Below are 12,888 nucleotides of genomic sequence, written 5' to 3' on the forward strand. Positions count from 1 at the left end.
GTTTGCAGGTTTAGGACCTTGCTCAGTCTGAGCCATGGTGTTTGTTTGTTCAGTCTGCTTGCTTTATTTCTTCTAAAAGAGGATGCACTAGGAAGTAAACTGAACTTTTAGATGTTATCAATAAAGGTGTTACTAGTAACACAGGGAAAGGAAATGCTGGTTTAAAAAAAATTATAACTTTTTAAGATGCTAGAATCCCTTAAGTGATCTGTCAGCCTACAGTCATACAAAATACCTGAGGAGAAACAAAACTCAACTGTTAGGATTTTAACAACCTAAATTATATATTCAGTTTCCTTCACCCACACAATCATACACTATTGTGACCTCAGAATGTCCTGATAAAACAAAATGTCAAGAAAACAAATTGTTAGAGAGAAGGTTCAGGCTGGACATCAGGAGGCATTACTTTACAGTTAGGGCTGCCAGGCTCTGGAATTGGCTCCCAAGTGAAGTGGTGCTCTCTCCTACCTTGGGGGTCTTCAAGTGGAGGCTGGACAGATATTTGGCTGGGGTGATATGATCCCAGCACCCATTCCTGCCTGGGACAGGGGGTCGGACCTGATGATCTGTTTAGGTCCCTTCAGACCCTAAGTACTATAAACTATAAATAAATAATATCACCCTTAATTAGAAACTAAAACCTTGATCATAAGAATATAAGTGGAACTCATACTGACTTCCATGGGTGTTTTAAAGACTGAGTGAGTACAGAATAGGACCAATACAGGAAGAAAAATATATCACATATGTCTTCCCCACGTAAGTTACATTACTATAAAACTTCATACTGAATTTTTTTCGGCATAATTATCCTTATATTCTGGTAGTTATGCTAACATATTCTATTCTGAAATAAGGGTTTCCACACAGGCATCGTCTACGCAAGACACTAGCTGAAAAATACTTTGCAGTGGTGAGTCAGCACAGACAGTAAAGCTGTGCGAAGTTCTGATTGGCAGAGATTTCGTCTGATTCGGTGCCCAAATCTCCAAATCCGAATAGAATCAGAAAACCCTTTAATCCCCAAATCTGAATTGGAACCCTCCAAATTGAGTCAGAAAGATTCACAAAGATTTGGAGATTCAGACATAGACACAGCTTTAAATGTTTTTTCTATACACCTCTAGGTACCAGGCGGCTCGTGAATACTGCAATGCTGGGGTGGATGGAGCGTCCCACAAGAGCGCAGGGGGCTCCCCAGCGTGCTCAGCAGAAGACCCGGAAGTGGACCAGAATTTCTTCTGGTCCACTTCCAGGTCCTCCGGGGAGTGCACAGGGGAGCCCCGCCCCCCCACATCTCAGTAACTGGTGCCTCCTGGGTCTGGGGGCGCGTCTGGGGTCCCCCCACGGCTGATCGCTAAGCCGGGGGGGCACGGCCTCCCGCGCGCTCCCTGGTAGACCCAGAAACGGACCAGAAGTACTTCCGGTCCACTTCCAGGTTTGCCACCAAGCACATAGGGGCCCCCACCCCACACTCCTGTGGGACGCTCCATCCACTCCAGCATCGCAGCATTCACGAGATGCCTGGTACCTAGAGGCATGTAGAAAAAAACATTTAAAGCTGTGTCTGTGGCCAAATCACTGATTCTCCCAATCAGCATCAAATCGTCAGATTCAGATTCGGCCAAATCAAATCAGGGACAGTGATCTGAAACAATTAATTAATTGAATCACTGTCCTCAATTCTGGCCAAATCCATATACAAATTGAATGTGGCCCATTTCGCACACCCCTAACTGATAGTACTAATACGTTACAGTCTAGTACTATCTAACACAGTAGCATCGCCTAAAAGACACTTACCAGCACTACTGTGGTAACTGGTAACTACTTGCTAATTCAAGTACTAAATAAATGCGCAGTAATGACTACACAGAAGCATCTTGTGTAGACGTGCTCAAAGGGAGATACAACAGCATAATGTAATCATATAATATAGCCCCTCAGTGTGTCCCATTGCTTCTCTACTGAAATCTCCACTTTCCTTATTCCAACCAGTGATAAAACATCCTTAAAGTATATATTTAATATGATAATATTAATGTTTACACTATTCATCTTCAAAGTATATATTAAAAGCACCCCAACAAACCATTTTGCACAGTCAGATGCTGACACCAGGGCAGAGTCTCACTGAAGTCATGAACATCCATCTAAATGGAGCAGTGTGAAGGAGTGGGGGTTTACAGCTAAAAAAGCCATACAAATGCTCTTGTGGAGTACACAAGGGGACTGGTCACAAAATAGTTAAATATTTTTCATGAAAAATACTAAAGAATGCTTTTAGAATCCCCCCTGCCCCCCAGGATCCCTGGAAGTACGTGATTTTTATTTATTTGGTATGAAAACAAAAAGAAAAATACCCTTTTATTAAAAACTACATATATAATGCTCTTTAGTTTGGTCTCCTGCTTGCTTCAGGTTTCTTTTTTGCCCAGTTTTCCTCTCTTTTCCTCTGGAAAAAGAGTATGGGGTGAAAACTCAGAAAGCTGAAATATTTGTTTCAATTCAAATGAAAACAAAATAATTGTTTCATTTTGATAACATGTAAAACATTACTTATACTTGGAAAAGCCTCTTTTTGTGAACCAGTTTTAACCATCTCAACTGAATAATATTTTGTATACGCTAAAATAGGAAACTAAAAAATGCTTAAAAGAAAAAAGTCTTTCCCCCTATATTATTATATCAATAATATTACCCATACAGTTTTAGTCACAATTAGAACCCCATTAAGATGGGTGCTATATAAGCATACAGGCGAAAAAAGGTCTGTGCCAAAGAGCTCCTATTCTGAATAAATGATACATGTACTCAATTCATTTAAAAGTCCTGATAATCTGTTTATTTTTAAAGTTGTTTTCTACCTTCTTGTTTATTGTATTACCAATTTTCTTTCATGTTCTTTTTCCTGATTTAGACTAGGGATAATTGGAGAACTGCTAGGTTGAAATTGTTACCTAAGAAGTGAAATTCAATTGAGATTGCTATTCAGATTGTTCATAACTCTCTTGTTTGTAATTATTTTTGTTTTAAGTCCAATTTAACCAATTGTCTGCAAGCAGTTGGAAAAAGTTCTCATTGTTAAAGATTCAATTCCTCCAATAAAAAATGTGAAAGATCTTATCCTATTTCGTCGAATCCTCCAAGAGACCTTCAGCAGACTCAGGAGGAAAAAAGAAATCATATTCTTGAAATTTCTAATATAAAAACGAGTAAAAATCTTTTGAGGAAAGACACTCATATCTTCTTTAGATATTATTAAGCAAAAAGGGCATAAATGCCAGTTTTGTTCCTCTCTCATAAGCAGATTGCTATCTGATAACTAAGCCTGAAAATGTAAAACAGATGCGTTTCAAAAATCTCGTAGAAATATTGTAATTTTTTTAATATTAATGAAAACAGGATTTTTTGTCACAAGGTCTCTCCAAACGAAGCATGCCATCATTATGCTCACAAAGCAGAATCAAGACAGTGCAAAAAGCAAAACTGGCCTTTTTTCACCTTGTCCAAGGAAGGGAAGTAGGAAAAGAAAAATAATATAATTGGGGAAAATCTCCATTACATTTGTAAAAAAACTGAAACCGCTATTAGTACCTAGAGTAAGCAAATGGGCTTTTAATAAAAGACTTTTTTCCTGATAGGCCCTTTTAAATTGATTCACTCATTGTACAGAAAGTGTCAGGGTAGGAACCAGGATTAGAACACAAGAGAAATTGTCTCTTTTCTGTGCTAATTACGCTATGTATCTCTGTCCTAAAAAGAGACATCAAATGGAAAAGGGGAAAGAGGGTCTCACATAAAACAATAGGCATGAATCTAATAACATTTCCGCTGCAGTTCCACGCTGAAGTTCCACTGATTTACAATGTTATACCATTGTGAGAATGCATGTGGCATATACAAGAATGCATGTAGATCAGTCATTCCAGAATAAACTGTATTAAGCAGCCTCTTTTTATCTGACTCATAAGCCCTTACCTCCACTCACAAAGACAAAAACCCCCACAAAGATGCCTTATGGCCACCTCATAATGAAAATTCTTTGAGAAAAAAAACTAGGGATCTTCCCTGATAACTCAGTCCTCAAATTGTGTTCTACCTGCGCAATATGCTGCACAAAACAAAGCAACATACTAGGCCCTTAGCACAAGTTACCTGTGCTACACAACACTTACCCCTCAAGTATACCGTTTTGTTCGCTAACTGACTAATATCATGTTATCACTGTCTGCTTTGTAACTTGCCATTTTAGAGGAGGGGGGAGAAAGAGGCATTAAGCACAAACAAGAAAGTACTGCATAAATACTGATTCTGTGGCAATACAGAACATGCAGCAATGTAATAAAAGCAGCGTGTCTTTGTTAACATTCCTTTCCCTATTTTCTTCTCAAGGTCTTGGTCTGGTGATGTCTTCTTTCTCATTTATGCATGCAGGCTCTGTTGTAAACACCCCGAGAAGGCAAATGATCATCCTCCTCAGAAGCCCTTCTCTCTTTCCTCCAGCCCCAGAGCTGACTCCCTTATTCTGATCAACCAGACTTGATGCCATGGTGCCCCCAACTCCCTTCTACACTTTTCCCAAATCCTGCCTTTTCTTCTTCTATCAGTTCGCTAAAGTTTGTCATCTGCTATCCAGACCTACTGCTAAAACTCAGCCTTTCTCCCTCTGTATGTCTTATAATTTACCATACTCCCATCCAGTTCTTCTAATTTTCGGTTGAAAAGTCATTTCCTCTGCACACCACTCCATCTTCTTACTCATTTAGTTACACCCTTCTTTTAAACTGTTGACATAAAAGCAATGCCACTACAACTTTCTTTCATTGTGTTGCAAATAATCACTTTCCTTTTTCATTTTCAGTTAGGCTTTTTCACTAATTCAATAAAACTTCAATGAAACTTTCCTTTAAAACTTGCGCCAAACTATTTTGGTTTATAGAGGCACAAAAATATTATCAAGATCATAGGCAGGTAAGGTTCTTTGGGTAGATGTGATATCTTCTATTAGAAATAAAATATTTTAGTTGGTCTAATAAAAGATACCACATCTATCCAAAAAACCTTGCCTGCCTATGTCCTTAGACCAACACGGCTACAACCAATGAGCCTATCAAAATCAAACATTTTTACTGTTACTACACTCTCCTAGAACAAGTCAACTGAATTTTAAAAAATATAAGTTATATAGTGTTTCTAGTCTTCTGGCCTTATTCAATTCCTACTGATGTCAATAGCAAATTCCTGCTGGATTCAATGGGATTTGGAATGGGGCGTTTAAAGCAGCATGACTCTTGACTGCTTATTCTGTACATAAAACTTCTATTGCTATTGATGAGAGTCAGAAAGGCAATCTGGAGTGCAGCATGTGAAACAGAGATCTGCACTGCTGATAAGAGATCTGTGCTGTGGAGCAGTAAGGAGAGTTTTGGCTTGAAAGCAGAGTAATATGATCTTTGCAACCACAATAACTTAATTTAATTAAGGTCAACTTTTCCAACTCTGGAAAGTTGCTACTCTACAATAGCTGCTCCTGAAAACCCTTCCTCCCAGGAACTCCACCAATGCATTAGGAGTTTATGAATATTTTTACCATAGAAAATCCCAGAGGAAGGTGCAGAACTGTTACATTGTCAAACTCTTGGCAGAATTTTGCATAACAAGAATGCTATAAAGCGGCATCCTGCTTTAGCACTTTTATTATGCAAAAGTCCTATCAAATGCAACAGCCAGATAACACGCAAACTTCAGTTTAACAGTGGCCCCTGTGAGGTCAAGAGATGTCCCTTTTGTTTTACAGTTTAACATACTTTTGAGACTATTCATACAAAAAAAGAGGGGGGAAAAGAAAAACTTAAATAACTGATAAGGATCAGGCTTAACCAAACAATAGGAAGGAAATTCAAAGTTACAGCTACCACTTAGTCCTTAAGGCACCCCATTGTGCCTAGGTACCACACTGTAGAATGATCTTACAAGACATACAATACCAGGGACTAACAAGGTGAAGTAAAGAGACATAGGTCTGAATTTCCCAAGCTTTTCTTGGTTTAAGTTCAGGCCATGAACGTTATTTTAACACAGTATTTGTATCTCTTGGGACTAATTGTTCTGCTGTCCCTGATTCTTTTGTCCTCCTTGTTGTGAGTGGAATGCAGCATGCCGCACACGTTCCACTCATAACAAGAAGGACAAAGGATTCAGTGATGGGGGGACAATTAGTCCCAATTAGGCCTATTTCGCAGCTGATTGTAAAGGGTGGGGGAAGGAGGCTTACATTTTTAAAGAAACTGTCCCTGGGTGAGTTCTAGTGAAACCAGGAATGCTTTGATTTGGTTTCAGAACCTGCACCTCACATACTCTGATGAGCTTCACAAAGTTCTGCCATTGCTCCTGGAAGAGGACAGTGATTCGCATTAAGAGCAGATGCAGTATTTGTCAAACTACATTATGCCACAGGCGTTGTCAAGTACTTTCTTTGACAATCGTTCCAGGTTTTCAACCAAAACTCAGTGTTCACTTAGCAGTCCTCACTTTAAATAATCTTAAAAAGCAAAATTCAAAAAACTTACATGTGTACATGTGGAGGCTGGAACCTGCTCTGGTTAATGTTGTAGTGTGTAAATGCTTGGGTTGGATTTGAACTGTATTCATCCACTGTTATGGTAACTTTGCCTTGTGAAGGAATTCCATGAGCCATCCTTCCTCTTTATAGACATGAGCAACTTACAACTTTCCAGAGCCAAGTATGGGGGAGGGCATCGTGTTCCAGCCAACTTCTGAACCCAAGGATCTCCTCATCAACACTGTGGACCTCTACAAAGGAAAAAAAGACACAGAGACACTGCTTAAAGACCCAGGCCCATAAAAGGATAAAACTGTTGCTAAACCTCAGTTTGGCCCTTTGGAAATCTGTATCTACCCATACAATACACCCATTACCATGGCACTCAATCACTAAAAGTTAATTATTCCTGAATCTTTTCTTTAAGGTTTCCTCATTTTGCACAGTTTCAGTAAGAACTGTTGAAAATAAGGTTTTATGGAATATACCAGTACAAAATAATCTGTATGGGAAGACCTACCTAAATGCTTCATATTTACTATTCTTCTTTATTTCAAACACCTTGTACTAATTCCATCTTAAGAAAATTAATAACTGGCCTAACTTTCTGAAGTCCAAATGACTTTCCACAAATGCACTCAACCCTTTTGAAGTGCTGTTTTATAGTTTTACAGTTACCATTTGACAGTTCTTCTGGAAGTTGAATACAAGGCAGGGTATCTTACTATGCTGTAACAAAGGGTAAATTCAGAATGCTTTGGATCAAAGTATTTATATTTGTGAAGAAAAGCTTGTAATTGAGCAACATTACTGAAATGCTCATGTGCTACATTCCACCAACAAAACTGAGCTTTCTATACATAAACCAACACTTGGGATTTATCTGCTGCTGTTAGTAGATATTCCTTTCTAGGCATTTATATAATTTCTATTATGAGAATTCTACACATAGGAGAAAAGAAAAATGAGCCCCTCTGTCCACATTCTCATACCTGAGCTCCAGCTTCACAATTTGCCAATCACTAAAGCACTAGGAGGTTTGTTGGTGCATCCAATGTCATGTAATTGTAGCAACAGCAGTCTGTCAAATTCTTTTCTTTACCTCCAATTCAAATTTTTTTCTTTACCTACTTCAAGGCAGTCTTAATGTTTTAGCACTGAGTTTGGGAATGCTCTATTGTGTGAGAACAGGTGTCTGAGCCAGGAACTCCTATAGTATCTAAATCCCACCTCCAGTTCCTACATACTCCTCATTAAATGAGGAGCCAAGTCTACCCTCTGTCATGAGGACTTTGTGAAATTGTTCAGGTAAGGTGTGCAAAGTGCTTTCATGATGCAAAGGTGTATGAAAGTGCTAATTATGAGACATCTTCTGCTGTGGGAAACCATTCCAGCTTCACTGACTTTAAAGAAATTGTGAGATCTATGCCAGCTGAGGATCTGTCCTCTTAATTATTAGACACAAGATTAGATTTTTGCATTTCTGTGTATGTTACAAAAGTAAATCTCCACTGGATGGGAAAGAAAGCATAAAATAGATAAGAGGCTGATCTGAGCCTTAGGCATCAAGCTATACAATGCCTTTCTCATGGTGAGATTCTTGGACTCTTCCTAGCTTCTAAACAGAAGTATGTTTGTTATGTGTCACATCACACATTTAAAATCTTCTATTTGTATTCAAAATATATTTTAATACCAAGATTTGTTTCCAGTTTGGCATAAAAGTCTACAAAAATGGCCTGGAAATGGCAGATGGCCTGCTATAGGCCATTTATTTTATTATTTTACAACTTCAGGCCTATGTAGGTTTCCATATGTTGCTTGGGTTAAGAAATTCCACAACCTTCATTGGAGTAATTGGGTTTTCTCCTCCATCTCCTGTATCAGTAAAAGGCAGCCGAGATTAAACCAAACCATAAAGTTCCTATCGAGAGAGAAAGACACACTTGTGACTTAGTATGTGTCTGTAAGGCACTGTATTGTCTTTGTACTAAACTGCCCTCACAAGTATAGTAGAAATGGCAGGAGAAAATCAGCAAGGTAAGGTTTACGACTCTGCTAGTGTGATGTAAGATATGTGTAACAACTGCTTACTAATCATAATGTAGTGGTTTCCATACTAAGTTTGCAGCTGTTTCCTTAATTTCCCTCACAATTATATTTTACTGTTATTTTGCATAACAGTAAAACACAACACCTGCTTCAAATTGCAGTCCTGTTCTAAGTACTGTAATTCTTCTGAGATGCAGCCTATGAAGAGTGTGCAGCGTAGAACTGCATAATTGCACTGCACTGAAAAGTAAATACAAATGAAAACATCTTCCTGTTAGAAAAATGACTGTCATTAAAAAGAATGCTAGCCATCACGGCTTATGAGGAAAAAATATGCATTTTTATACAGCAAGAATTTCAGCGTTTGCATAAATTAGGAAGTAACGTGGAAATTACATGTCCAATCTTATTTTTGCAATCAAAATCCACTGTGTAAAACAAGAACATAAAAGCAACCACAAAAATTTGCTTAGTTCTTTAGAAAAGCTAAGCCATTGTGATTTTACTAGTCTAGTGGAAGCAAAGGTCAGGACATTAAATTTCATATTGCTGTTAACTCAGAAAAAAAAATCATTTGCTCATTAAAATGAATTACATATAAAAAATAAGTCTCTCTTAAGTATCTCTTTTTTCAATCTATTTATTACAAAAATAGAATTTTTGCACACTGGCATAAAACAAATGTCAAGAGAGCACTGGATAGACATAAAATACTTTTAAGCTGAGTTTGTTATTTTAAAAGTAAAAACTAAAGTTGGCCTCCTATAGCATTTAATCTTTTGTCTATATTTAAATAAGGCAGAAGTCAAACAAAGCTTCCTGTTAAACAGAAGGACAATAACAAATAAAAAACCTGAAAAACATTAAATAGATGACTGGGCTCCCAACTTCTTCAATTCCATTTTCCCACTTTAATGATTTTGTATAGGAATACAGCTCACCTATCAGGTGTTTGATTATTCACTTCTTTAATATGAAGTTGTTTGAAGACATTGTCAAACAGATGTACAGCACTTTAAAACTTCCATAAACACATTTATATGAGGCCCAAGAAAAAAGGCTCTTTTTTTCATCACTACTCTTCTTCTCACCCCTCTAACAGCAAGCATTCACTAAGATTACATACAAAAGATGAGCACAAAAGAACAGTTGCATTTTTTTTCACTGCTGTCAAGTGCAACATGGTGTGTGCACTCTTAGCCATTTCTAACCATATAATTTTTAAGCGAAAAAGAGGATCGTAAAACTATTAAGCAAAGTATTTTAGTATATTGTGTTTTGCTAATGACATGTCAGAGGTTATTCAGGAAATAACAATAATCATCTTTCAGAGTGTGTTTAGGGTTTAGCATGTTACAAAGACATACGCTACTGTACAGACCTGCTTAATTTTAAAACTGATAAAACATACAAGACTGAACATTTTTAAAGCAGTGGACCATAATATACATTTTGCCCCACAGCCCATTTTGGTTTTTCATCTAACATAACAAAATTGAACAGTGTCAAGAGATCAACGCGTGGAGGGGTAGTTCAGACTGAGCAGCATTTAAAATTCCATTTGGAATATAACGGAAATAAAATTACACACAAAAGCACTTTCCAGGGCTATGGCAAGGGTATGAAAAATATATCCCCCTCAAACATAAACACATCTGGATCCTAAACGGGAAAAATCAGCACTTCCCCCTTTTGACTGATACTTGGCTTTTGCAGATTCGTTAGTCTTTTATGATAGAAGGGTTAAAAAAAGAGGTTTTGTGCCAATCCTTCTTATTCAAGTAGGCATTCGGTATCTGTTATATACCCACTCTGACAGAGCAAACAACACATTAAATGAATACAAACGCAAGCACTGGCCTCAGCAATAACCTAGAAGGAAATCAGATGCCTATCTGGTCTCTCCTAGTTTATGACAGCATACTGGTGATTATTTAACAACTAGCTAAAATCCCTGCTATACTTTTCATGTACCTCCAAGTTCAGCCTTGGCACCCAGTCTGGTGGATGGCATCCAGTCTGATGTGTAAGTGTGCCTTTAAAATTCTTTGCCCCTCCATCCCCCCAAAACCAGGCATCCTCCCCATTCTCTACACACTCCCAAGGAAGCTTTCCCAGATGTGGTGAGCCAGAGGCATGAAAAGTTAGCAAACTCTCCCTATGCCTGAAGAAGGGTGTTTGTGCCCAAAAGCTTGCAAAAAACTATTTTCCCAAGTATTTAGTTGGTCGAATAAAAGATATCACATCTACCCAAAGAACCTTGTCTGCCTATGTCCTTAGACCAACACGGCTACAACCAACAACCAACACATCAGTCATGTGCCCCATAGAGCCCCCAGTCACAACCCACACTGAACAGTCCTAAATACCACCTTGTTCTCCCCTCCTTCCCCACAGCACACACTATCGACTCCCCCCATTTCATGCCTGAAACGCCATGGCAAGCAGATCCCTCAGGTTAAATCATCCAGTTGCCAAAGCGGTTAGTTGTGTGGCTCTCAGGAGCAGGCACAGACATCTGAGTGGTACCAGTGTGCACACACTACCTCCTCTCTCAGTCAGTCCATGCCCGGCTGCTGGCTTGGGCTCCCTCTGGGCACCCCCTGTGCTGGCTGCTCTGAGTCCTGGCTGGGTTGAGTGCTTCTTCGCTCTTTCTCTCCCTCCACCTCTTCCCCCCCCCCACATACTCTTTTCCCAGGCTCAGATTGATTGATCACAATCAGTGGCCAATGGCTCTGACACCGCACCATCCTGGCTTTTGTAAAACATCCCCCTTTCCCCCCACCTCATTCATCCCATCCGATCTTCCCCTTCTACTACAGCTGCTGGCACTGCAACCCAGATCAAACCCGCACACACAACCCCAGATCCCACAGTCACACATACACACTCAGATTAAACACACACACACAGATCAAACACACAGACACCCCCACACTTACACCCATATCACACACAGAGAGATCAAGCGCACAGGCACACTCTCACATACACTCCCAGAACACACACACACTCCCAATACACACCATGATCACACACACACCTAGACCCACACACACACATCAAAAACACACAGATCAAACACACTCCCCCCACACACACACCCTGATCACACACACAGATCCAACACCTCTCAAACCAAACACACACACACACACACACACAAAAACACACCCAGATCCAACACAAACATACACCCCACACATGGATCAAACACACACTCCCCCCCATTCTGATCCAACAGTCACACACCTCCCAGCTCATACACATATAATATACACACCCAGATCCAACACACACACTCCCCTACACACCCCAATCAAACACACACAACCCCTGATCCAACACACACACTAGCCCCCCCCACACCTATCAAACACGCGCACACACACATACACACCCAGATCCAACACACACACACACACACACCCCCCACCCCAGGGACCCTGGGGAAGCACAAACCCGCCCTGAGAGCTCCTGATGCAACTGCTCTTGTGTTTATGATTGCCATGGGGGGAGCATTTCTGCAAAAAAGAAAAAAAAAATTGCGTGCATAAAGTTTACATCCTCTCGCCTCCCCGCTCCGTGAAATAAAGCTCCGTTTTGTTCCCTCCCCCCTTTGCAATAAAAATAGAAAATGAATTGGAGGGGGAGATGAGAAGAAAACCGAGCTGCCTAATCAAGGGGGCGAAACCCCCCACGATCGCTTTGACTGTCGCTGTCAATTTCCCACTTGCTCCCCCCCGCCAAAAAATCCCCCTTTTCCATAAGGTTTCCGAGTGCCCGAGGCCTCGGGGCTCGGGATTTCAAAGCACGCTTGCAAATGCACGCGAAATCGAGACGGAAACTCCGGCTGGGAACAGAAAAGGAACCGATTTGCAATCGCTACTTTTCTTGGAGCGCCCCTTCCCGACTTGTGTGCGGGGAGGGGGGAGGGAAAAAAACCCACTAAAAAAAAAAAAAACAACCCCCCCCCAAAAAAAACCACCCTCTTTTCCCATGCAGAAAATGGTAACAAACGCTACATTTCAGGCTGGCTGCGACTGTACTTTGCGTCTCGCCCGCTGGAGCTGCCGCTTCCTCGGTGTCTCCAGCCAGCACAATGCTCCCTGGCCTACCCTCCCCCGGTCGTGCTCTAACATCATAACCCCGAGCGCCCGAGACCTCCTAGTAAACAGGCAGCAAAATGCATCCCCTGCCGCCTCCTCGCCTGCCAAATCCCTGCCGCCCCCTCCCTCCCCGCTCCCGGCAAGCGGGGGGGGGGGGCG

The 12,888-nt window shown here is 40.4% G+C and overlaps 1 protein-coding gene across 3 annotated transcripts in view; it reads right to left on the reverse strand.

The window, feature by feature from the left end:
• The window catches only part of MPPED2 (metallophosphoesterase domain containing 2), a 172,547-nt gene extending 159,745 nt beyond the window's left edge, over positions 1–12,802 (reverse strand). The window contains exons 1-2 of one of the 3 annotated variants that reach the window (XM_019519505.1): positions 12,670–12,802; positions 6,576–6,819 (exon numbers count right to left, since the gene is read on the reverse strand). In XM_019519505.1, the coding sequence (XP_019375050.1) occupies positions 6,576–6,703 (128 nt within the window). In that variant the 5' untranslated portion in view covers positions 6,704–6,819; positions 12,670–12,802. Of the gene's footprint in view, positions 1–6,575; positions 6,820–11,166; positions 11,300–12,640 lie in introns of those variants that run through there. The other 2 variants (XM_019519507.1, XM_019519506.1) reach the window with 2 other exon arrangements.
• Between the last annotated feature and the right edge of the window lie 86 nt (positions 12,803–12,888).

The sequence above is a fragment of the Gavialis gangeticus genome, unplaced genomic scaffold, assembly GCF_001723915.1.
Source record: "Gavialis gangeticus isolate Ggan-Ray unplaced genomic scaffold, GavGan_comp1, whole genome shotgun sequence".
NCBI lineage: Eukaryota > Metazoa > Chordata > Crocodylia > Gavialidae > Gavialis > Gavialis gangeticus.